The following is a 27,567-nucleotide window of genomic DNA, read 5'->3' on the forward strand; positions in this document are numbered from 1 at the left end:
GAGAAAATAAATAAAAATCTGAAATAAGATAAAGCTTGTCATTCACGGACAATCACGTGACCGAATTTGGAAACGAGTGGAAAGGTGGCTTTGCTTCTCTCGACGAGAGGCTCTCTGTTTGCGTCCAGATTATACTGCCATCTAGCGACAGACAAGAAATAAACTATAATTTATGTTTAATCCTGTACAAATATACATTTATTTCAAAGTAAAATAAAATGTATTAGGGAAATACGCTCTTCGCGTTCGATTGCAGAACACGAGAACAGAGAACAAAGGTTATGCTAGGAAATTTAAGGATTGGATCACGATAAAAGCCCCTCCCCCTCCTCGTACATATGCATATATGTTGTACATATACACTCTTAAGTATTTATTACAATTTTACTTTTTTAAATTACTTCATATTTTGCACACATTAATCAACAAAGGCACACACAATGACATAAAAGAAATATGTAATACAATTACAAATCATAATATTGATAAAATATAAAATGAATGTACAAAATAAAGCTAAATTAAAATGTTGTGTGTAGTTAATGTCTTTAATGCAACTCTCGTTATTTCCTCACATTTTCAAAACATAAAATTGTAAAACGGCCATAGTGAGCTTATGCCCAACCCAAGCATCACATTAATAATGCTCTAAAATCATTAAGATAACCTTCAAATGATCCACGGGTGACCAAAATATAAAAGCATCTGTACCAAATAATAATAATAATAATTTTGAGAGCAGAGCTTGAACTTTTATCTTGATTCACCGGAATGTGAACAGGGCTGTTCCCCTCCTCTTCCTCCCCCTCCCATCTCTCTTTTCTGTTGACGTTTGGCTTTTGTGCCTGCTTTACTAAGTGCACGTAATCTTCCTATCAAAGCCATCTCTTCCTCAGTGGAGTTTATTTTTTAGTGTCAGCGCGTGACACAGCATCGGTTCTGATGTAATACACCCCGAAAAAAACCGCGTGAATCTCTCAGAAGCGCAAGATATTCGCCTAAGATCTTCAAGGTTTTGTTTCCTTTGTCATACTGTCTTCCTGTGCTCATCTGCGGCGGTTATTTCCGTCGGTCCGTCTGCTCTGCGTGCTGCTGTTTTTCTCTTCAGCTTGTCATAATTCACCTTGACTCGTACCTCTGAATCTTGTTGTGGTTTTAAACAAATCATTTCAGCGCGCATGTTATTATGCTAGGCTAACAATCTGAAATAGCTTGCAGGCTGTTTTGGATTAGCACCTGTCCGGAATATTCGAGAGTATTCGCCTAGGTATAAATGTTCTGCAGAGCGGCTTTAGTATATCAGGGTGTTTTATCGATCTCGCTCGGTAAATTGATGGTTTGCATTGTGGTCAAGTAATTTAACGTGCAGGCCGAATTGTGTAATTCTCCGATTGAGAGTGTTTTGCATATCTGGCAAAGGGAGCTTGATGATTGGTTGACCAATTAAGAGCCCCTGCGCTGTTGTTGTGTTGGCTTTTGATTAAAGAGACTGAAGTTTATTTACTGGTGCAAGTTCAACCAAGCAAGACCAACAAAAATGTTTCACTACTTGAATGATGTGGATGACAACCCATACATGATGTGAGTATTAGTTATTTTAAAAGGACAACATGTATTTGAGTGTTTGAAATGAATCCATTTGTGCTTTCAAAAATATTTTATGTACATTTTATGACTATCAATGATATGCATGTCATGTGGTGACAGGGACCCGTTCGCGGCACACAGGCACCAGATGAGGAGTCTCTTTGGGTCATTCGGGATGGATCCATTTCCTCTCACCCCTCAGATCCAGCATCCACGCACACGCATACAGGTACCCATTAGAGCCACACAAATCAGGCCTGATTGGAACATTTAGAAGTGAAAATGACACTAATATGCTGACTGTCAATTTGATGCAGAATTCGGCATCTCTGGCGGCAGTGTGTCTCAATGGGTGATTTTTAGGTTTGTTTTAAAAATTAAAGTGTCCACATTTTGTCCTCCACCCTTTTATAGCCTCAAGCTGGAGCCTTGACCCCTTTCGGCATGATGGGAATGGTATGACACTGTTCTTTTTTTTCACCCTTTTGCAATGCAAAATCTGATGATCATGTTCTCAAGTAGGATTTGAAAACAAACCAAAGATCAACTTGTGCTTTAATGGCAACAAAAACATCTTGTCTGTCTGTACAAAGAAGTTCAATCATTTGATTAGTGTCAGAAATGGTGCAGTATCGTAAATAATTTTGTTTTTTCTCAGGGTGGAGGTTTCATGGACATGTTCAGCATGATGAGTGGGATGATGGAGAACATGGTGAGTTTCACGGTGGCCTGGCAGCCGCAATTCAGAAATATTGAAAGTCTGTGGTTTTCCATAACAAGAACAAGGCTTCTGTTTGTTGATTGCAAGGGTGCATTATTGTTTGCGGCTTTTGAACTGGAATAAGTGCAGACTTGTTTCTTTCAAGTAGCTACCTTGTTGATTTCACATTAAAATAATTGAAATCTACATACGTTCTTTGTTTTGCGAGAATACAATTGCACAAATGATTGAGGTCAACTGATCTTAGATCACACTTTCATAACTTCTCTTTTTCTGCAGGAACGAATGTCTGGTACCCCAAACTGCCAGACCTTCTCCTCCTCCACAGTCATCTCATACTCCTCCACAGATCCAGGAGCACCGAAAGTCTATCAGCAGACCAGTGAATTTCGCACTGCTCCTGGGGGTGTAAGAGATGCATAGACACCCAGCAGAGTGTTACTATGTTTTACATATGTACAGTATATTATAATATAGACATTGAGGGGTTGCGTGTCCATGGCTGATTCTTAGGTTGTTTTCACTCGGGTTCGATTGACGCACCTGCGGACCGTACCAGATTCTGTTTAAAAGGGGGGGTCTGGGGTACGGTTCATGTGAACTCCGGTACAGTTCGCTGCTGATGTGAACGCAAACGTACTAAATCGTGGAAGTGAACCGCTATTAATGACGTATGATTTGATAAAAATGTGTGTTTGTGTGTGTTTCACTAATTGTCCTGACGAGCGTGACTGACATACTGCAAGCAGAGAGCTGTATATCTAATTTCTGCTCATCTTCAGGGTTCTTTAGAGCATTGCAGTACATTCGCGGCATAAAGACGCAAGTGCCATTACGTACTGAAGCTTTAGAAACAAAACTAAAATATAAAAGTGAGGTGGGCAACGCTCGCTGTCGTTACTAAGCAACCGGATAAACAGCTGCTGCTTTGATGACCCCAAACGCACCCTGATTTGGACCCAAATAATATAATATGAACACAGTCCGGTAGGGGTGTAACGGTACACAAAACTGACGGTTCTGTACATACCTCGGTTTTGAAGTCACGGCTCGGTACAAGGTCGGTACAGCAGTTTTAAAAAATGGCTTTTTATTTATTTTTTATTAAACAGTGGTTTACTGAAAAAATTGTCCTTAAATGAATTAAATTATAACTAAAAGTTTCTTAAAGATAATGCTGTAAACTATATAGGGAGCCCTTACTTGCACAATATTACTATAATATTAAAGGTTAACAACAGAGCCCAAACTATGAGCCTATTTTCAGCTGATATTCATGTTTAGTTATAGGATAATCAACACTCAAATAACACATTGTGTGCAAACATGTAAACTTCACATAAGGCAGTTTTTGCATTAACTCCTAAATAAAATGTTTTTTTCTCCAATTCGCTGTTGAAATATAATCTTAGTGACTGTCATTTTCATGACAGATTTATCTAAACATAGCATTAAATAATCAAGACATCACTAACAGGTTAAGTAGAATTTATATATATATAGGCTAATATAGTGCATGTATTTAGTGAAATAGTTGATTTCTCGAGTGAATTAACAGCTGTGGACCCTGAATGACTGACTCTGAGGTAAATGATGCTGCGTGACATTGTTTACAAGCTGTTTGACGTCTTTCCGCGATTGAAACACTGAGCGATTACACGACATATGATACGTTTCTGTAAGTGTTATCCTCAACATACCTTAAAATATTAATTCATGTTTATTCTTCTGGAAGAGATGATCGTGTACACTCGCGCGCGCCATTTTTTTAAAAATACCACAACCAAATGATTTTCATGTCATTTGGTTGCTGTTAAAGGTACTCGCATGAGCATTCTTCCATGGATCCGGACTGAACAGCAGATTAAAATACTCTGAAAGGGGTCCATGCATTGCGCCAGGTTCACCCATACTCCGTTTGCGGCGTGTATGTGATGCATATTTTTTTTTATCTGTGGTTACAGCATTCACACTGCACACGGATGCGGCACGAGAATGCATTCCAGGAGCAGTGTGTCTGCAGCAGTGCAGTAATCGGTTACGCACCAAATCAATTTTTTCTGTGCTTCACGGGATGAATTAAAGTGACAGTGCATTGTTTGCATAAAAATTAACATGGATTGATACAAAACATTTAGTAATTTAACCATAAATGCATATAATTAAACAAAACATTGCTTTTTGCTAAGTTTGAAGCAAAGAAAACTACTCCTTACCTCACATTTAGATAAACAAGGCGACAAAATCGATAGCACTGGTCTTTTTGGGTGAACTATCACGTTAAGTTGATCAAGCAAGTGGTAGATTTATTTCTTTCTATACAGATTTGTGTATTAAAGGGTTAGTTCACCCAAAAATGAAAATTCTGTCATTGACTCAATTCTGTCATTGGGTTCCAAACCCATAAGACTTCCGTTCATCTTCTGAAAACAAATGAAGATATCTTTGATAAAATCTGAGAGCTTTTATGTATGTTTTATTTAAGCTGTCAATGGAGGGACAGAAAGTTCTCAGATTTCATCAAAGATGTTCATTTGTGTTCCAAACATGAACAAAAGTATAACGGGTTTGGAACGACATGAGGGTGAGTATATTGATGCCAGAATTTTCATTTTTACCTTTAATATATAAATCTGTATGGAAGAAATAAATCTAATAGCGCGTTGTTTAAATTTGAACGTGAATACGTCTATGAAAGATTGTATAACGGTACTGTGTACAAAGCGAATCACAATGCAGAAAAAACATTTTCAGTAACAACTTTTGGATGTAACATAAAAATAATGAATAAATGTTTGTGGTATACAGCCGCAGATCAGTTGCGCACTGCAAGCGTATCATATGTGAAAGCACTGTGTGCCTGTGCTCCTACTGCCTCGCATACACACTGCGAACGGAGTATGTGTGAATCTGACTTTGCTATTCAGCACGAAACATACAGAGAGTCCAGTGAAGTCCGATTCTCGAGTCCAATGACTCTTATGAGCTTTTTTTTCCCTGTGTGTATGAATTTCAAACATACAAAGCTACCATTTAAGTCTGACCCTGGCCTGAAGTGAGTGACTCTTAAGAGTTGGTTTTAGTGAATTAAAAAAAACAGCACAACCAGTGAAGTCCAGTTCTCGATTGAATGTCTCTCATGAGCTGTTTTTTTTTATTTTTTATACAGGACCAGTCAAGTCTGGTTCTGAAGCAAACGGCTCTTATGAGGCAGTTTTTAGTTGATTAAAAACATACGGTATGACCAGAGAAGTCAGATTCTCGGGCAAATAACTCTTATGAGCCAGTTCTTTTTTACATACACTGACAAGTGAAGTCTAAATCTTCTGACTCTTATAATGCTAATGACATTTTAATCATACATGTTTTGTTATTTCAATTAACCAAATTCTCTGAACCACAAATGATTAATTTCATCATGTATGACTCCATGACCCAAGAACTGATACTGTTATGATGTACTTGTAGCTTGTGAGACCTAAATCAGTATAGTTTCCACCGACGTGTGGGTTTTGTCAGTAGTGTTTTATAAAGAAAAAATAAATTTTCATATATTTTTGTTTTGCATTTTGGCAACAGAAATGCACTTCTCCTTTTCAGATATTTGTTTTTCAAATTTGAATTTTTAAAGGGATAGTTCACCCAAAAATGAAAATTAGCCCATGATTTACTCACCCTCAAGCCATCCTAGGACATTCTTCTTTTAGACAAATACAATCGGAGTTATATTCAAATAATGTGCTGGCTCCAAGCATTATAATGGCAGTGAATGGCGGCTTCTGTTTTGAAGTCCATAAAAGTGCATCTATCCATCATAAGTGCTCCACACTGCTCTGGAGGGTTAATAAAGGCCTTCTAAAACGAAGCAATGTTTTTGTGCAAGAAAAATATCCATATTTAAAACTTCACAGACTGTAATCTCTAACTTCCGCTAACTGCACGTTCACGTAAGACGCAGGCGTAGCATAAGTTCCAGTGATGAACGTGGAGCGTCCTACATCAGCGTCCTACATCATACACTGGAACGCCAGTCTCTTGGGTAATGTGCGTACGACCGTTAGCGGAAGTTAGAGATTATAGTTTGTGAAGTTTTAAATATGGATATTTTTCTTACACAAACGCACTGCTTCGCTTCAGAAGGCCTTTATTAAAGGATTAGTTCACTTCAAAATTTACTCACCCCCATCTCTTCCAAGATGTTCATGTCTTTCTTTCTTCAGTTGAAAAGAAATTAGGTTTTTTATTGTTTTGTTTTTTGTGGAAATGATTCCAGGATTTTTCTCCATATAATGAACTTCAATGGCAACCAACGGGTTGAAGGAAATGGGTTGAAACTCCAAATCAATGCAGTTTCAAAGGGTTTTGAGGGGCTACAGAGGGCTCTGCATGATCCCAGCCGAGGAATGGGGTTTTATCTAGTGAAACCATTGGTCATTTTCTAAAAAACCTTGAATCTTTTTTTAACCTCAAATTGCTTGACTTTGGTGTTCTGCTTCTTCACAACATATGATGTCATCACGTGGGAAAGGTCACGTCAGTGGCATAGGTGGAAAAATCCTGGAATGTTTTCCTCAAACTTAATTTATTTTCGACCATAGAAAGACAGACATCTTGGATGAGGTGGAGGTGAGTAAATTATCAGGAAATTTTCATTTTGAAGTGAACTAATCCTTTAAGCCCCCCGGAGCCACGTGGAGCACTTTTATGATGGGTAGATGCACTTTTATGGACTTCAAAACCGAAACAGCCATTCACTGCCATTATAAAGCTTGGAGAGCCAGCACGTTTTTTAAATACAACGCTGATTGTATTCGTCTGAAAGAAGAATGTCATATACTCCTAGGATGGCTTGAAGGTGAGTAAATCATGGGCTAATTTTCATTTTTGGGTGAACCATCCCTTTAATAGAATCATTAAGCAATTAAATTATTCTGATTAATCCTATGATTCCTATCCCTAAAAGACTGACAATGATAGCCTGGTTAAACTAGTTTGCGGATGGTTTCACGAGTAAGATGTTTTTGCACTGAAGTACCACACACAGAAGCAGTGTTGGGGAAAGTTACTTTGAAAAGTAATTCATTCATTACAATATTATGTTACTCCATTTAAAAAGTAAATAATTGCATTTACTTAGTTACTTTTTCTTACCTAGGCTTGTTTTTTTGTTTTTAATAACAAAAAAGTTATATTTCTGGGAAAATGTCAAAGTCCCTTTTGACACCAAAATTGGAATAATAAGGCTAAAGGAAATGCAAATTCATGTCTATACTGTAGAGGGCGCAGCTTAAACAAACCTTTCAAAGCCATTCTGGATTGCAGAAGAATAGGACGCAGGAGAAGAAAGTTTAACACTTACTTCACCAATAAAAAACAAGTCATTTTTTTTGCTTATGGTTTAACTGAATCCTCAGGGGTTTTTTTTTTTTTCATGAGTTTTATTTTATTAAATTATTAGAGGTTTGAGTTCAGCGTTCACAAATTTTATACATTGAGGAATACTGAATCTTTTTTTTGTGCATGTGAGATCAGTAAATGCATGCGCACATTTAGTCCAGAACTACAATAACCATGTTTACAGACAACGCTCCAAGCGTTTCCGCACTTACTCCTGATTTATCCCAACATGGAGACAGGAGAGCTGTCAGTCAGTAAATGGGAAAACAAAGTAAATTGTGTTACTTATTTGAAAAGGTAATTCAGATATTTTGTTGTAAATTTAAAAGTAACGCGCTACTTTACTAGTTATTAGAAAAAAGTAATCTGATTACGTAACTTGAGTTACTTGTAATGAGTTACCCCCAACACTGCACAGAAGTGGCACAACTGTTGATTCCCCCCTAAACGTTTCTGTGTATGTTTGTTTAGATCAGAGAGACACGTCAAACGATGCGGGACAGTGAGAGTGGACTGGAGCGAATGTCTATAGGGCATCACATTGGTGAGAGAGGTCATGTGATGGAACGGTCAAGGAACCGTCTCACGGGTGACCGTGAAGAGAGACAGGACTTCTTCAACCTGGAAGAGAGTGGGTTGAATCCTCCTTTCTCTATTCTTTTCTCGTTTTTCTCCCCTTTAACTGCTAGCAACTGCTTAAATTTCATCTTGAACCTTTGTGGAAAAAAATTCTCCTATTCACTATTGTTAAACTATTTTCCTTTCAGGTGAGGCAGCTGCCTTTGATGAAGAGTGGAGGAGAGAGTTGGGCTTGCGGTACCGCCCCTCTAATGCCCGTAGTTTAGATTACGGGCGTGACCGGAGTGCAGGGGTTGGACAGCAGCTGGCCCTGACAGCGCCTCCGAGCTCCTCCTCTCCCTCGCCCCGCCACGAGTCACCACGCCACCATCCTCCTCACTCCCGCCCTCGCTACGACTGGTGAGAGGTACGAATCTTACACAGCCCGATTGACACTCTTCTCTTTGATTCGACACTGTAGATTCAGGCCTCACTTTGTTGACATGTTGTGCATCTGTTTACAGGTGGAGTTGTCTAGCTGATGCTGTGAAAAGAGAGAAGGGAGGGATAGAGAAGAAAATTATAACCGATGGGTCAAATGTTTGATAGATCTGAACTGTCTCAATATGTGTAGTCAGCTCCTTACAGGGACGTGTGCTGGCATGAGGTATTATAACACAGGTTGAAGTTTTTAGACTGCATCTTTGTTGTGTGGAATTTGGCCTGGCCTGTGTACTTCATACCATGTTACTACTCCCAAAGCATACACACCAGCATTCATCAATTCAAACAGCTCTTCAACCTTGTTATATATACATACACACAGACATCTTTGTATTTAAATGAATTCTCATGCTTCCAATATTTCAATATCCAAATATTTAATGATACACTACACATATACATACATACATACACATGCACACATCCACTGTAAAGTCCGTATATGTTTGTGTTGACACTAGGGTATCTGTGGGTTTAACTGTACAATGCTGACTAATTAAACTTATTAACTAATAAAAAGAACTTCATTGACTGTGCCGTCTTGTTACATTAATGCCTCGTTAGACAGCAAATATTCTTTGTGTGCCCACTATTGTTCCTGATTCACTCTGGTTATAGCCTATTATAAGTGTTTATATTTTAGACCTGTCTGAATGGTTTTCACAGGAAATTGCACGTGCGTCACTCGCCCATGCGTGTCTTATTATATCCGTAAACTACTGGCTACTTTGACGCATGTGTGCTGTGGGAGTGGCATATGTTAGTTGTCACAACTAGCGAGAAAGGTTGATATGGAGCAGTAAAAATCTCGAACCTCCAGGGAATCATCCGTTTTAAACAAATGCCGAAAAGAGCAGCGTATGTTTGCGAAAACAGAACGCAACAGCGCTCGTAATAAAACAAGAATCAACATTGGGTTTTCGGAGACGGCGAGAACTGATGGATTGGAAATGCTGTAAAAGTGACACCGAGATGGCGTTTTTATTACTCAACAGGTAAGGTATTTTATGGAACATAAATTGCCATATGAAGCTCTACTATGGAATCCCAAAGCTGCCGTAAAATTAAATAAAAATATGATGAAATGTAAAATAATATATATGTGGAAATAATATTTATAAATGTGGAAATAATACAATTATACATAAATAAGAGTGTATATATACACTTTATGTATGTATTTCTTGTTTTGGCAGCTTTGGCATTCTGTACTCTTAACAGTTTATATTGTATGAAGTATTATCTATTGTGAAGGATCATATTTTTCAGCACAGTCAAGCAGAGATGAAGTACAATATTCTTATGCAAAATGAATGTTTTTTGGGGGGGTTTTAACAGCTAAAGGGCCAAAAGCTACATAGTGTACTTTAACTAGTGTGTGTGGTCCTGGTAAAAAATGGCCACTCTGGGCCTGTGCTGCATCTCTCCTTAAGGGAGAAGTTGTGTAAATTGACCGTCTTTATAAAATGAATCATTGAATTAATTATTTACTATAATGTCACACTTATAGACCAATAACTAAATTATAGACTATTATAGTCTATATTATAGACTAATTATGCATAGGGTAAATATTTTGAACATGAACACATTTTAGTCTATCAAACAACAACATTGCAACCATATCATAGACATTTATCAGTTTCTACAGATGTATGAACGTGCCTAATATGACTGTTTTATGTTTTTTAACTATGTGTGCTCCTTTCTGTCACAAGTTTACAGGTTGTTTATTGAATGGTATCAGATGATGTGTGTGATATATGCCACTCGTGGTGTGTTGTGTCTTTATTATATCTTTATTTTCCTAAGTATTAAGCCTAAACAGCTAACTAGGAATTACTAAAAGATATTACAATGTGCTGTAACAAACTCCAACCAGTAGGCCTAAGTGAACACCGCTCCCTGTTACACACCTGCAACAGTAAATCAATGCAAAGTACCTCTGCAGCCAGACTCTACGCCTCTCGTGCTTCAAACAGTAGATGGAGCGCTTACAGTCAGACGGCAGACATGATAACGCACGCGCACTTCTGCAAGGTCGGTTACTATGGTTACAACACAATGGGAGCCAGGACCGAGGTCTATTCGAGAGGGAAGAAAAAAACTGCAGGAGAGAGAGACTGAGGGAGATGGATTGTGTGTGTGTGTGTGTGTGTGTGTGTGTGTGTGTGTGTGTGAGAGAGAGAGAGAGAGAGAGAGAGAGAGAGACTGCTTGGCTGTGTGTGTGTGTGTGTGTGTGTGTGTGTGTGTGTGTGTGTGTGTGTGTGTGTGTGTGTGTGTGTGTGTGTGTGTGTGTGTGTGTGTGTGTGTGTGTGTGTGTGTGTGTGTGAGAGAGAGAGAGAGAGAGAGAGAGAGAGAGAGAGAGAGAGAGAGAGAGAGAGAGAGAGAGAGAGAGAGAGAGAGAGAGAGAGAGAGAGAGAGAGAGAGAGAGAGAGACCGCTTGACTGGTCACTCTATTGCAGTCTACAAGAAAGTACAGATTTGGGGAAGCTCTTTTAATCTAATGCCATTTTACAATGCAAATGCAAGAAGCTGCATCTAAAGTGTCTTATATTCCACAAAAAAGGTGCATCTAAATGTTTAATGCTGCACAGATGCAGGATAAATGCATGTACAAAATAATGTTTTGATATTATGTTTTAAAATAATATAGGCCTAATGAATATAGAAACATTACATAATTATATAAAAATATATGCTCTGTCATGACAATGACAGACAGAACCTTTTTTAGTATCTTTTTTTCAGTGACATTGATTGTGTCTTTGGAGCAGGCCCAGAGCCTACACTGTAAAAAGACGTCTTAAAGCATGCGGGAATTGCTATTTTCAGTAATGTGACATATTTCCAAGTGAAACTTTTGAGAATTTACAAGTCAGAGATGGTCCACTCATACACTGAGAACTCATAAGGGAGGAAGCCTGTTTATAGCCTATAGGAGACATTAGCTGGAGCAGCCTAAAATACAGTTTATTAAATGTGTATACATGTGATTTTGGCTTCAGAAGTGCAATTAGACTAGGCCTACTATTGATGTGAAATTTGATGGATGTTGGTGGGACTTGGATGGAGAAAAGTGGGTGCTATATCAGAATGAAGCCAGACCCATTGAAGGTTTGCTAAAACAATGCTTAAATAGCTAATTAGTTAATATTATCCAATAGCTGGTATGGGCTTCATGACATCAGCGGAAAGGAAAGTTGTTTTAGAGGAAGAGCGAGACATTGCATTTTGACTATCTATTTTCTTGTTTGGAATCCGCCCTTCACATCAAGACCAGATAGGCTACTTATTTTTAAGAAAGTAAACAGGGTCCATTTTGATTTCATGTTGACTTTAACTGAGGGAAATCTAGTTTTTTTTTAAAGCCTCAAACATGGATGCTCGGTTTTTGATGAATAAAATTGCCTATTGCAAATAATAACTTTTCAGGAGAAATGAAACCCCTACCTCATTAGGGTACTACAATTAAGCCTAATTAGTGCCCATTACCTAATCAAGCAGTTCTAGGTTAATTTCCTTAATGAATTGTAGTAAATCGACAATTAAATAAGCAGTAATTTACATAATGAATAAGTGCCCTTATCTCGACATCTTTCTTTTTCCCTTTTTCCTTTGCTTTCCTTTCCTCGCCGCTTTTTTCCCCTGAAGAATAAGGAAAATCACGCCCCTTCTCACCCTCGAGTGGTCGTGCGTCCCTCGCTCACCCCTCCATGAAGATTTGTGCCCGTACAGACTGCAAAAGAGTGCAAGTCGTCTTGACAGAGGAGCGGGAGAGGGGCAGAAAGAAAAGGGGGTGGGGAAGAATCAAACGTACGCATCAATTTGTACAGTCTTCAGCTGCACCCCGTTTTCTGCGCCGATTTCAGGGGGAGCGGCTGGGAAAACACTGCGTTATTTGCGAAGCCGCAACAATGTAAATCTTTCCGTGCATCGAGTTGCCTGTATGTTTGAACGCGTGTCGGTCAATGTACAGTACGAACGGCAGCAGGAGAGAGAAAGAAAGGGAGATACGCATCGCTGGATATTATAGGTAAGAAGGGGGAGAAAATGGATGCTTATATTTGACTCATTCTTCTTTGGACATGTTCAGATGGTTCCCCTTTCCTCGCACCCCCGTCTTTTGTGCTTTACTTGTGTCTATAGATTGGGCTAAATCATATTGCAAATCGGGGTGCGTAACCACGCAGGTCTCGAGTGCTCACATTCCATGGAGCTCGACAAGAATGCCATTCGCCATTCTGATCCCAAATCTTCCCCATATGAGAAGGAAAAGACCGAAAGGGGGGTAGTTGCGACCCTCTCTCCTCGTCTTGTCAGTATCGAATGTGCTGTGCATTGTCTGAGAACTGTAATCCAGAGGTCGTCCAGTTAGTACAGTAGTGCACTGCCTCTGCATGCGTATCAATAACAAGCAGCAGAAGAATGGAAGAAAGGAACGTTGCGGTGCGTGGCCGGATGATGCACGCTCGGGTGTCTAACTCACCCCACCTCTTTGCATTGTGCATTTGCGTGTTGAAGAATTCAAAAATAAAGCTAATCATGTCTAATTATATATTTTTTGCCAATGTGCATGCGAAGGGGACAGAGTGTATGATGTGTTGTGTGTGTGTGTGGCAAGCCATTATAACGTTTATTCCTTCACTAACTAGTTGCCTATCTGTTAGCTACTAGTAGGCCTACTTTTTTTGCATTTGCATTACTAGTAAGTAATCCAATATAGTGAACAGTATCATTTTCAGTTTTGCTAGTACTACTAGTAATTATCCATTACTTACTAGTATTTATCATAGCAGTGACAAGCAATTATTCTGTTATTACCGTTATTTATTTTTGATTTATTTAAAAAAAAAAAAATTTTTTTACGATTGTTTCTTTGGAGATCTGCTGTGGTTCTGTGCTTGCATCTAGTATGTATTTCAGTTGTTGCTGATACCTATTTCAGTTTTACTAGTAGTTATTCATTAGGTACTAGTATGCATTTCAATAATTTCATTATTTTTCTAGTAGGATACCTGAATATGCACTAGAAGATATTTATTAGATAGGCCTAATGTACATTTGTTACTTGTAGATTTTAAATTGAACTATAAAGTGGCCGTTCCTACTAGTCATTACTGAAAAATAAAATCAATGTAGTAATGGACTACATTCTTATAAATGTGTACTAGTAAAACTGAAACAAAGTAAATATTACAATAGGCACTAGTAGATAAAATTGGAATGCATACTAGTCAGAAGTGAATAGTTGATATCTAAACTACTGTTCCATATAGAATTCAATGACAAAAACAAAATGACTAACATGTACCAGTAACTTTACAATGGGGAATGTGACTAGTAGCAAAAGAAGAGTAATAATGAATATGTGACTATTTTAACATATATCATAATGAGTAGTTAGTAAACGGAAAAAGATACTATTCACTAATGAAACTAGTGGTACTAGTAACATGGAATAGATACTAGTTTGGTCTACAGAATATATGTTCAAACTGCTTGTCATATGGTGTGTGACTGTATGTACTTTATACTTTAAGTGAAGGTATTGCTTGATTGCTTAGATGCATGTGTTTGCAGTGGGAGAGTGGAAGGCTTTTGGTATGCATGGAGCCCGGCCAAGATTTGGGTAATGGACTCCTGATGAATGAAGGTTCACCTGTAGACAGAGTGCTGGCAGCCTATATTGTTTGTCATTTGGATATATTACCTTGTGTACACCGTAATTGGATCACAAATATGCTGATTTTACATTTATGGGATATGCACAAGGTGTAGTCTTTGTATGTTTGGCACTAGTATTAATTCTTGTTTTACAAATGAGTATTTTGTTAATTGTTGTCATGATGGAGTAGCCTATTCAATGTGTTGGTTGTCAGCAGGCTGTAAATCTGTTTATATGTAATATTTATCAGCACTGTGGTTTTTCTCTTGTGTTCAGTGGTTTGGGTGTAAATGTACATTTTGCAGTTTTGAAGGTGGCGCTAAATACACTCACTGGGTTCAGTCTGTTAGTGTGCTATATATAGTCTCATTCACAATAAATGAAGTGTGTGTGTGTGTGTGTGTGTGTGAGAGAGAGAGAGAGAGAGAGAGAGAGAGAGAGAGAGAGAGAGAGAGAGAGAGAGAGAGAGAGAGAGAGAGAGAGTAGAGGCTGACTTGAAATACTGGAGTGACTTAGTTAACCTCTTAACTACACTATGTCTGGCAAAGGAGTTGTATTTCCAAACTCTATCTAATTTTTTTTATTATATTTCTCTCTCAAGCAAGTAGTGTTAGCTGGTCTTTGTCTTGGAAAACAATTAGTGTTTCTCATGGTTAAGTTTAGAATCTGTTAAAAAAAGGCCAACTTATGCCTCATAATCAGAAAAAAATGTATTTACTTCAACTGTGATGAGGTTAATTAGCAATGTTATTGTATGTCAGTGGATTATTGCATCACTGCTAAGCGATTGTGTTTGAATTATCCCAATATTGTCATACTATAGTTGAAACAGAAAAATAGGCCTCAAAATTAAGGCGATGCAGAGATGGAAATCATTAGCAGGAAATAGATGAAAAGATGGAAGAAAAAATAACTATATAATATGTGCTATAAATAACCTTCCAGTCAACATATCCTCTCTGGCAGTAGTAAGAATTTATGCACAGAGAAAATCAACATAGCTTCTATGACATTGAAGGGATGTTTGAATTAACGTCTAACACCTGAAATGTAAATGAAACTTTTTGTTTGACTATTTTTACATACAAAACATGTATTCATGACTATGTATGCACATGTATGAGTGTGTTAACTGAAAATATTAAGTAGCCTATGCATTTCTGTGCATGTTGCATTTAGAGATTGTTGATCTTGAAAGCAGTGGGTCTCCCTATGTTGGCTGCAGTAGATGATTTTTGCAGAGCTCCATTCAACATTGATGACTAAAGCTCAGCTTCAGAGTACCACAAACCCTCTGAAGTACCATGCAGTCAACATAAAAATATATTTACTGTACAGCAATACTTTTTTTTGTTGATTATAAAACAATATCATAATTACAGATCATTTCATCATTGATTATGATACATTTATCAGAGAAAGTTAGATTATCATTTTGCACTGAGCTAGTTTAATGAAGAACAGTGGACTAATCTCATCACCCCTTCATATTACTTCAGAAGGCAATTAAATGAACAGTTTACTTTCCCCCCACTATATCAAGACAAGAGATTAATAACTTTACTGATTAAATATCTTATAACAAATTGAAATACACGTATTTAATATATTAATGCTATGGTAACGTTTATTTTGACTTTAGTGGCATTCACTTTGTTTCCCCCAGGTTTTAAAGATTCAGTGCTATGATAGGCAGCCTGTAGGCCAACCATCCCATTTGTGGTCACGCTCCCGCTTTCTGTAATGGCTGACTGGAAGGAATGGACCACATAGAGAGTTAGTCATGAAGACCCGAACCCACAAAGAATCGGTGAGGGCATTACTGCATACTGAGATCAGCCTCAAAGGTGGACTATGTGTAGATATAAGTCTTTACTGATTTGTGCCATTATAGAATAAGTCAGTCAGAACCATTTTAAGTGCACTTATATGTGTTATTACAAAGTATTTGGATATGCATAGTGGATTTCCCCTTTATTAAAATGGTATTTTAATAAAAATACAAACAAAATATATTTTTATTTCTTACTTCTTTTCCGTCTTTGTCTTATGCTTTAATTTTGTCATGCTGTCTTTCTTTCTCCCTCTTTCTTCTGCTTGTCTTTGCCCTCCCTCGGTCATGTCGGGCATTGCCACAGATGCCCGCTCGCAGTGGACGCAGGAGGGGGGGCAGCGAGGAAAGGAGGGGTAGACGTCCGCACCCCAGCCCCTCTCGAGCAGAGCGCAACGAAAGGCAAACTGTAAGAATTCTTGTATTTTTCCTCCCTCTCTATTTCTTTTTATGTATTTCTTTTTTGTGATCTTCTCCATTGTTGCTTCTTAATATTTGATAATGTCAGCTCTTTTTTTCTCATCTCTGTCACTGAATTCTTTTATGTCTCATCTTTTAAGTTTAGATTATCTTTTTCTGAACGTTCATGATCAGTCTTTTTCACACTATTCCACACTATTGTGCATTTAGTGTATGTGTTGTGTGTTAAGATATTTGGTTGGCTATTTTTGCATTCTTTTGTGGGGAAATTTAGTTATTTAAATATTTTTTTTAATACTAAATAGAAAAATGCAAATGCCTCACATCATGATTAAAATTATACTATTAAGCAGAGAACCTCTGGAGAGGAATTGGCTGTTGGACGTTTCAGCCGACGATCTCAAGGCCATGATTCATCAGAAAGTGAAGGGGAGGAGCATGTGCCGCCGCCCAAAAGACAGAAAGTCCAGGTACTGGTAAAATTCATAATTTGAAATTATGAATACAATTGCATAAGAGTAAAAAAAAAGTAAAAATATATTTAATTTTGCCATCAGGACTCCTCCAATACCCCAGCCCCACCCCTTTCAACTAACACTCCGACTTCTGCTCCACCTCCAACGTCCAGCAACAGTCAATCAAGAGAAAGTGACAATGAGGATGGCCAATCACAAGGCAGTCGGAGCTCAGTTGGAGGCAGTTTAGCCAATAGTAGCAGCAGCATAAGCAGTGGTCGAGACATTGACCAGGACAATCGATCCTCTTCTCCGAGTCTCTCTGCTTCCCCCTTAGCCAGTTTGGATTCTGAATCTGACTCTCCAGATTCCCCAAAGCAGGGTGATAAAAACAAAGATGGAGGGGCATCAAAATGTGTAGCAGAAGACCGGAGAGGCACAGGGAGGGGTGAGGATGGCAGGCCAGAAGACCAGAGGGACAGTGAGGGAGGAATTGAGGGAGATATGTCTTCCTTGAAGTCCTCCTCATCCCTCTATACATCTCATTGTGGAAGGGTGGATAATGCAAGTGATACAAGTAGCAATAGGAAGTCATACTTCCCTGTAGATTCCAAACTTGCAAGCAAAATTGAGTATACAGGTCCTGGTGGTCCAGAGACGCTACTCACCTGCAGTCGCATCTCTTCTAAAGCAGGCCCTCAATGTGGGAAACCTGGGGTGGGAGGAGCTGAGTATTCCCATGGGAATTCAAATGTGAGCCTTGCACCGACTCTCCCACCTCCACCTGCGCTGAAACCTCTAGAGGTGGGTCAGAATGCACCAGGTGGGGAAAGTAAAGTAGACAAACCAGAGAAAGGTGATAAGTCTGTTCCACCCTCCTTGCTTCCACAAACTAGTACCGTTCCTCAACAACCTCCTCCTCCCAACACTCACCATTACACCCCTACCAGCTGGTCAGGGGGACCTCCCTCTAGTTGTCCTGGCAACTGGGGATATGTACGTTACCAAGGTAACCACCATGCACATCCAAGTCAGCAGCCCCCAGTGCAGCAACAGCTGCCCTCTGTGTACAATTCTCCTTCGTCCAACCGACACTCCTCCCACCCACCTTACCTATCTCACTCTCATCCACACCCACACAAAGAGTATCTGCCCAGGTATGGCACTACGGCTGAGCGGGAGAGGGGTGGGAGAGAGTTTGGCAACAGAGACTTCCCTGCTAGTAATAGCAGTAGCAATGCAAACAGCAGCAGCGGTAGCATCTGTGGTAGCACTTCTGGTGGTGGTGGACCCAACTCTAATGTCGGCCGGGATTTTGGGAACTCTTTACCTGGACAAAGCAGAGAATATGGCTCAAACCGGGATGGACCTGCAGGACCACCAAGTGGTCGGGAATATGGGCCAGGGTTTAGAGATCGAGAGCGAGGAACTGGAAGGGAGTTTCCTTTGCAAAACCAGCAGCTTCAAGCACAAGGCAGAGAGTTTGGACCTGAAAGCACTGGAGGGGGAGGATGTCATCCTAGAGACAAGGACAGTAGGTGGGGAGAGTTAGCAGGCCAAGGTAGGGAGGCAGGGAGTAACAGTTATGCTGGTAATGCCAACCAAGCGCCTGTAGGTCCCCCATCATCTGGTTTAACTTCAACATCCCTGGTGACCCGTGACCCAGCCAGTTCACCACAAAACAGCTCTGGTCATCCTCCTTTTTCCTCTGCCAATTCGATCCCCCCAAGTAGAGACTATCCCTCTCCATTGGAAGCAAATGTGCAGCAGACACTGCAAGGACAGACTCCCCAAGCACCCTCCAATGCTGCAGACCTTCCTCCCCCTCCCCACTATTTAAGAGAGTACCCTCCTCCAGGGACAAAGGATCCCTACCCACCCCCTGGATCGACCGCTTCCTCTGTCCCACTTTCTGGTGTACCAAGGGAGTTCCCAAGCCCACCTGGATTGGCCCCAAATCTTACCCGGGAGTATCCTGGAGGACCTCCACTTCCGCATCACTCTCACTATCCTAGCCAGACACCATTGCCTATGCAGCACAGAGACAGAGAGAGGGAAAAAGACAACACTACATCTGCTCTTCATTCAAATCGCAGTCACCCTCCATCCCTTTCTCCTTCATCAAGTGGTTCTGGCCATGGGCATCCCCCCTCTACTTCTTATCCCCCTCCACCTCCTCCACCCTCCACTAGTTCACATGGTCAACCCCCACCCATTACATCCCTTCCAGGCAGTCATGCTCGACAGGGCCCATATTCTTCATCCAATCAGACTCCACCAACCCCGCTCTCACCTCTTCCCAGTCCCTCAACCAATCCGATGGGAGGGTTTACTCCTTTTCCATCAACCTCTGCTCCTTCTGTACCACTTCCTGCATCAGGTGTGTCCACCTCTTGTACGTCAAGTTGCAGACCTACTCCTTACCATGGCACTGTAAGCAGTCATGCTCCTTTCAGTAGCTCTTACCATGGCAACAGTAGCCATGGAAATAGCAATGCCAGTGGCAATGCGCCCAACAACAACAACAGCACTAGCACTCCATCACTATTGCACTCCCCTCAAAACACTAAAATACAACCACATCTCAGTAACCCCGGCCATAACAACACTGCTTCAACCCCCAGCACATCTGTTGGAGGAGATGGTCAATCTGAGTCATCTTCTGCCCCAGTACCACCACCTGTTATCAAGGAGGAGCCAGTAGAGGAGAGGGAGGAGTTGGAGAGCCCACCTCCAGTTCTCCGAAGTCCTTCCCCAGAACCTAAACCTGTTGACATTCCAATCCATGCCAGTCAATCAGCTCGGTAAGACCAGCTCACTAAAATTAAATCTATTAAATCTTCATACAGTAAACATGTAAATTATGAAAACAAACAGATCAGATCTATCATGCCACTGATATTAAAATTAGAGATGCACAATATAATGGTGCCATATATGTTATTTGCCGATATTAGAGATTGTTTTAATTTATCTGAAACAATATTGGATATTTACTGTAATTATTTATTTAATTTTTTACATATAGATTGCCTTTGCCATCATGCACAAATCTTGTTTTGCACAGGTTTACACTAAAAAAAATGTCAGCTCTGTCTGCATGGGTTCTTGTATACTAGATGAATTGCATTTATTAAAATACACAACTTGGTTCCACGTGATAATATAAATGTGTTGTAGAAACATTAATACATCTTTTCTTTCAGGTTCCACAGGGTTCTTGACCGGGGCAGTGGGAACTCATGTGCCCGTAGTGACGTTCTGTTTGTTCCACTTGATGGTTCTAAGCTTTGGAAGAAGAGAAACGAGGCAATAGAACGTGCTCGTAGAGAGGTCGAACAGCGAGCGAGAGACCTGCGAGAGAAAGAGCGGGAACGAGAGAGAGAAAAGGAGAGGGAGAGAGACCTGGACCGACATCTGCAGGTAAAAAAAGACAATAAAGCATGTTAGTAGCACTGCAAAGAAAATAATTATTTTTATCTAGTTTTAACATTAACATTCTAGATACATTTACTTAAGAAGCTAAATTACATAGGATATTACACCTTGTTTTCAAATAAATCTAACAATTTATGGAGGTTTATGCTTAAAAGTTTTGGGTGAGTTAAAATAAGCTTTATTCAGAGGAGGAAATAATAAAATATGGCAAAAAAAAGTTGGAGACAAAAAAAACCCTCCATGGCAGTGGAGGTTGTGTTTTCCTTGTAGTTATTAGATTCTTTACATACGTTTCTCTCTTTTTTCAGCAAAAGGACAGTGGCGCCAGTGCAGGGTTAGGATCTGCAGGCACACGCCAGGGCTCTTCGCTCTTCTTTCCTTCTTCATCCTCCATCCTTCTAGACCCTTCATCATCTTCCGCGTCCTCTGTGAACCCTTCGCATCAAGTAGCCCATCCACAGCACCACCATGCCTCACACCCTCACTCCATTCACCCCTCTCATCCTCTGCATCCCTCTCTCTCTCACAGCATTCCTCATTCTCTTCTCATCCCTTCCATGGCAGGGGGCTCTCCAGTTGTCGGAGGTCCTCAGGGTGCTCTTGGCATCGGGCTTGGGGGTCCATACTTGGGCCCTGATACCCCAGCCCTCAGAACCCTGAGCGAATATGCCCGTCCACATGCCATGTCTCCTTTGGGTGCTGCCAGCCGGGCACAGGCACACCATCCCCACCTTCACCACCACCCTCACCCACATGCACATGCACATGCACATGCCCATGCCCACGCACATGCACATGCGCACGCTCACGCTCATCCCCATGTGCACCCTTCATTTTTTCTGTCCCAATTCCAAAACCCAGCCCTCGCACACCCCCACCACCTTCCAGCCGACGCTGCCACGGCTGCTGCCATTCTGGGCTTTTTGTATGGAGGCGGGCTGGAGGGAGGCCCCGCCCACCCAGGGCATGGTCACGGGCCTGGTGGGTTGGCTGGGGCGGGGCTTGGAGGAATGGGATTTCCTCATGCTGTAGCAGCTCAAAGAGAGCGTATGAAGCCAGGATTTGAGTTTAAGAGCGAGGAGCGTGTCTACACAGCTGGAGCCTTAGCCGACCCGGCAATAGCTTTGTCACACGCACACTCGCACGCACACTCACACTCCTTGCTGCTGGGGGGTGGAGCTGGAGGCGGGCCTCCTGGTAGTGAGGTTGCCCTTTATGGTACAACTCCACCTCCTGCACCACCCCCTCAAGCTTTAGCTGCAGCAGCTAGGAATCCAAATCCCGTCCCTCCACCTCTGTCAGTCCCACCCACCTCTTCTATTCTCCCAGCCTCAATCCCCACCCACCAGGCTCCTGCCGTAGCCCCAGTGACACCAGCAGCCCCTGCCCCTCCCCCTCAACCTCCTCCCCCACCACCACCACCTCCTCCTCCAACAGCCTCATCTCATCATCACCCCTCTCCACACTCTACCTTTCCAAATACACAACCTTCCTGTCAGCCCCCACCGCTCCCAAATCAGGCTCCGCCTTCAGAACGATATCCCACCCCTGTTCGCACTCCTCCCAGCACTGAGCGTGCAAGGAGCGTGGAGAGGGAGAGAGTGATTCCTGCCACAGAGAGGGAGCGAGAGAGGGACAGGGAAAGGCCAGGGACAGGTGGAGGAGCAGCAGGAGGAGGCACAGCTGCAGCAGGAGGCACCGGAGGTGGAGATTCTCTCGGCCGGCTACAGATGCTGAACGTTACTCCTCATCATCACCAGCATTCACACATTCACTCTCACCTACATCTGCACCAGCAGGACACAGGTATTCACCATATACACACACACTCACACTTTACACAGTTCTCAGCATTAAAGCATAAACATTTCACCAAATTCAAAATGGTTCTGTCACTATTTGGGGTCAAGGTGGTCAACACCTGTTTTTGATTGCATTCAAACAGTGTTAACTGCCGAAACTGTTTGTTAAAATGTTTTTGTGTTGTCAACAAATAACAAAGACAAGCTGAAAAATGTGCATCATGATAAGATAATTAACCAAATTAAAATTAAAACATACTGTCAACAAAATATGATGAAGGAAAAACAACACACATTATATTAAGAGTGCACAAATATTCACATATGTTCGTTAAAGCTGCTGTCCATAACTTTTTTTGTGTTCAAGATTTACAAAAATTATATAATGAGAATGTACAACATGAATCCATTTTCCAAACCGTGTTTTTGTCTTACCCTGAGACATTATGATACACTTATAATAAGTGTTTATATTTGGGACTATTTCAGACCAGACTGGTAGGAACTGCTGCGGAGGAGCACAGTCCCTGCGTGACTCGCCATAGACATAAACAGAGAGAAGTAGCTCTTGCTGCAATGTTCTTCCACAAGACGCATGCAGTTCTGTTTATTAACCACTAGAGCGCAAAAAGTTACAGACTGTAGCTTTAAATGTTGATACATGTTTTAATATATACAATATATTAAATATTTAGTTTAATTTCACACATTCTTGTTAACTACAATGATTTTTTCATTGATTTTATGAAAAATGTGACTACAACAAAATTAAACAATATCAGATATAATGTTAAATGGCTTCAATTACCCACTTGTGTTTATCTATATTTACTTTTTAGTTGTTATAATGTATTTGGTAGCAATTAAAGGGAATTAATTAAAGGTTCAGTGTGTAGTATTTATGAGGATCTATTGACAGAAATGCATTATAATATACATAACTATGTTTTCAGTGGAGTATAAAGACCTTACATAATGTACCGTTATGTTTTTATTACCTTAGAATGAGCCATTTCTATCTCCATACACCGTGGGTCCCCTTACAGTGAAATCGCAGCCGCCATGTTTCTACAGTAGCCCTAAATGGACAAACTTCTCTACAGAGCGCTAGTCGCTTTTTGCTCTCTCCTATGAGGTCATTTTTGTCCTGTGTCGGCCACCGTAGCTTCTCTATGTGCTTTAAAAGGGATTCGCAACCTCACCACTATATGCTGCTAAAAATCACACACTGCACCTTTAAATGGATTGTCCACCCAAAAATGTCATTTACTCACCCTTTCCTCTTTCTAGATCTATATCACTTTTTTTCTTCTGTGGAACACAAAAGATCATTTTACAAATGTCTCAAGTATTTTTTAGTCCATGCAACGAGATGCAGTAGGCTCCAGTGTTGTTTTGTACCCCATTAACCATTGTATGGACAAAAATATGATCTAGATCTCACACAAAAGTGAACGAAATTTAAATTTTTGAGTCAACTTTTACGCTGTCAGCATCACAAAAGCAGCACTTCTGTAACAAGTTCAGCACTAACCATCAACAATACAATTATTGTCAGCTTAAATGTCCAGTTTCATTCAGAAATACGTCAGGCTATAGAAGTAAGATGGGTTGCAAACGGCAAGAACAATGGCAGCACTGTTCCTGTACACGCCAAGCATTTTTACCTGCAGTGCCATTGGGAAACTGTGCTACTCTTATTAAATTTCCCACTTTTGTTTTGTTACGTATTTGGGTGGCAGCCGCGGGAGGGGTACACCCCCTGATGGATCCGCTGGCATCAGGGTCTCCCCTGGCCCGTCTGCCGTACCCAGGGGCTGCTCTTGGGCCTCCCATTCTGGCACACTCCCTCACTGACAGCGAGGTGCTTCGACAGCAGCTCTTTGGTAAGAGGTGTAATGATGTTCTGTTGCGATATATTTCATCTTTCACTGTGTTGAATGATTTCTGCATTTGCTTGCATGTTGTGTACAGGTGGTCCTTTCCGTGAGATGCCCCAGTCCTCGTCTCTGGGTGGGTCAATGTCTGCAGCACACCAGCTCCAGGCAATGCAGCAGGCTCAGAGTGCCGAGATTCAGTTCCAGAGGCTCGCCCTGGAACAGCAGTGGATCCACCACCACCATCATCACTCCCTTGCACAGGACGAGTACTACAGGTGAATGCAAACATGTATACTGTGTACATAGACATGAATGAACAACACTAGATATAGGCGATACCGCTTTTTTCCACTGTATCACTAATGTTAATACTTGTATCTCATTATTTATTTATTTTCATTGAGAAATAAATTTGAGCAATAACGTATAGACCTTTAAAACAGATCTTACATGAGTTCTGAGATTGAACGGTAATACATGCTTCTGTGGAAACCACAAGTCAGAGAGATTTCAGTAATTTTTTGAATAGCAGAATTCCACTCATAATCCTAAAGAGAGATCCTTGCATTCACCAGGTAAATATATTTCTGTTGCCCAAAAATAGATCAGCAGTGAACTCCCATTCATATGAATTACTGCAAATGTAATAGTCTTCCTATGCTATAAAACAACTTGTATATTTGAACATTTACCATTAAACTTACATCATACTAAAAATCTAATCTAATCATAATTTTTTAATGTTGATTATTGAGGAACTTTTTGAAATCTCTTTGGAGAAAATAAATGGGAAAAGTCAGCTGAAAAAGAGTTGTATAGAGATGCCTTTTTATAAAAAAAAATTCTGAGGGACAAAATGGGTAATTGTTGACATTTAGCATTATATTTGAAAGCCGTCATATTTAAAACATTTATGTACAAACTATTATTCCACATTAACACTTAAAGGATTAGTTCACTTTAAAATTAACATTACCCCATGAATGATTTACATACCCTAAAGTCATTACGCTTGAGCTACGTTCTAGTGATACATTGCACCCGTTACACTTTTTTCGTAAGTTGAATACGGTCTGGCAGAAGCTAGATATTTTACTTTATAAAGTTTTAAATATGGACTCTAAGCTTGAGTCACCCGTCCCCATACAAAATGGCAAATTTGAAAACTTCATTGCAGTCTTTAAGTTCTTTCATCTTTGACCTGATATAACCTTTGCCTTCCATTGCAGCCACCTAAAGAAAGAGAGTGACAAAACGCTGTGAGACACAGAGGACATGAAGACAAGAAAATGAAGAAGGGATGAAGTGCAAATAAAGAAAAATAAAACAATCATTTCAAAATTCAGCACTGAATGACAACGAATCTGGATACAAGCTTGGATGTGACATCAGAACACATATCATTAAATCTGAACTAACCTAAATACAGGAGTAACAAACAATGTGTATATTCCAAAAAGGTGAGATGTATAACTCTGGCACACAGCCTAGACACTGTGTCACTGAATGGATATTCCCAAACGTCCCTCCTGGAGGATTCCTCATTGTGTTGTTTCACACACCAGGCAGAGGCGTTTAGGCTGTGGTTCAGTCTATGTAAACTACATTATGTCAGAGAGAATGTCTAAAAATCAAGCTCACTTTTATGTCTTTGCATGTAGCTAGATATAAAAAGCCCAGTGGGCTAAAATTCTTGATCTGTTTTTATTTGTTTGTTTGTTTTTGGAAAACTTTACCGCTCTGAAAGAGTGGTTATGAAAGGGTGCATGAGATAAACAGCTTACCTTCATAATGTTTCTTTATCGTGTTCTTATTAAAATTATTAATGTTGTTTGTTTGTTAATAATTATATGCTTATATAAACATTATTTTTTATTATTTTTTTACATTTTCATGGTACCGCTGTTTATTTTTAATTTTTTATGTTGAATTTACCTTGTGGGGGGAAAATGCAAGATAAAAAATAATGAAAAAGAAAAATCTGGAAATAAAATACCATTTTTTTCTATAAGTCTTTATGTGTGCAGTTTACTGTTTCACTTTGTCTGTGCATGTGCCAGTCAGTTACTGTCAAAGTGACCCCAAAATTATTTAAACTTGATTTACAGGTTATTCATAATGAAAATAGGTATTTTACCTCGTGCAGAATCGAAATTGTAACACCTGACTTATAAGAATAAAGTATAGCCTAAGTTTTAATTTAACATTGTTACATTTTGTCAGTTGTTAGGTGACGCAAAACCAATGTATGGTTTCCTGTTCCTGTTTTGTACATTATAGTTGCAGCCTCGAGAGACACTGTAGTAAAAGAACAGGCCTTTTCTAAAGACTAAAAAATATTGCGTCCTTGGGAAGCTCGTCTCTCTCTCTCTCTCTCTCTCTCTCTCTCTCTCTCTCTCTCTCTCTCTCTCTCTCTCTCTCTCTCTCTCTCTCTCTCTCTCTATTCTCTATTCTCTATCTCTCGCAGCATACGCATAAGGAATTGCATAAGTGTGGCTAATAAGAGACACATGCAGCAAGCGTGAGACAGGCTCGTATCGCTGCAGTGAGCACTGTAGGAGGAAAAGAACGCAAGATAGCAGAGTATGAAATGTTTTACTGTTATTTAATTCAGCTTTAAGCTCTACTCTGACTAAAAGTGACTAACCAGAAAAGCACTGATACAAAAATCCACTGGACATCTTGAAAAAGTAGACATATATTTGGCAGTCCTTCCCTTAGTCATTTTACTGCAACAGACATTGTCGTCCTCGGATGTTCAGTTGCTTAAACTAAGGTGTACATGTGTGTTTCTGTTTTGTGTGGTTACTCTCATTTTATGGAGGAAGACCAAAATAATGTTAGAGTAAGTAGGGCTATGCATTGTGTCACAGGCTTTAAAGGTCCCATGGCATGAAATTTTCATTTTATGAGGTTTTTCAACATTAATATGAGTTCCCCTAGCCTGAATATTGTCCCCAAGTGGATAGAAATGTTGATCGGTGTAAAACCGAGTTCTGGCTGTCTTTCTCTGCCTTTGAGAAAATGACAGGCCAGACGAGCCAATCCTGAAGTCTCCTGGTTTGACGTCCAAGCAGGAACGGTTACCTCCCTTTCCTCCACCCAGAGAATCTGGCACGCCCATGCAAACGCTGGAGAGATCATGGGTTGTGAACGAGTGAATGCTGGGAGTTTCTCAGTGTTTGGATGTACAAATGAAAACAAGTCTTTTTTCAGTTCCTTCTGATCTGTGATCAGTGATTTCTTATGTGTAGCTAATTATTTATTATTCCATTATAGCCAGCCTAGCCCCACAATAAACTGGAT

The 27,567-nt window shown here is 40.2% G+C and overlaps 2 protein-coding genes across 3 annotated transcripts; both read left to right on the forward strand.

The window, feature by feature from the left end:
• The first annotated feature begins 802 nt into the window (after positions 1-802).
• On the forward strand, positions 803-9,304 carry mlf2 (myeloid leukemia factor 2). The gene is made up of 8 exons (XM_079837223.1): positions 803-1,581; positions 1,708-1,816; positions 2,002-2,043; positions 2,246-2,299; positions 2,588-2,716; positions 8,177-8,336; positions 8,473-8,690; positions 8,788-9,304. Exons 1-7 carry the CDS (start codon positions 1,538-1,540, stop codon positions 8,685-8,687), a joined length of 753 nt encoding a protein of 250 aa, XP_079693349.1. The 5' UTR covers positions 803-1,537; the 3' UTR covers positions 8,688-8,690; positions 8,788-9,304.
• Positions 9,305-12,639: 3,335 nt separating this feature from the next.
• On the forward strand, positions 12,640-26,275 carry atn1 (atrophin 1). 2 transcript variants are annotated; one of them, XM_079836254.1, is made up of 10 exons: positions 12,640-12,803; positions 16,102-16,245; positions 16,574-16,675; positions 17,037-17,156; positions 17,244-19,945; positions 20,348-20,564; positions 20,888-22,385; positions 24,124-24,267; positions 24,356-24,536; positions 25,491-26,275. In XM_079836254.1, exons 2-10 carry the CDS (start codon positions 16,219-16,221, stop codon positions 25,522-25,524), a joined length of 5,025 nt encoding a protein of 1,674 aa, XP_079692380.1. In that variant the 5' UTR covers positions 12,640-12,803; positions 16,102-16,218; the 3' UTR covers positions 25,525-26,275. The 2 variants fall into 2 exon arrangements, with proteins under 2 accessions (XP_079692380.1, XP_079692381.1); XM_079836255.1 differs by having other exon boundaries at positions 17,040-17,156.
• The last annotated feature ends 1,292 nt before the right edge of the window (positions 26,276-27,567 follow it).

This window comes from Gobio gobio, assembly GCF_949357685.1.
Source record: "Gobio gobio genome assembly, chromosome: 15".
NCBI classification, from domain to species: Eukaryota; Metazoa; Chordata; class Actinopteri; order Cypriniformes; family Gobionidae; genus Gobio; species Gobio gobio.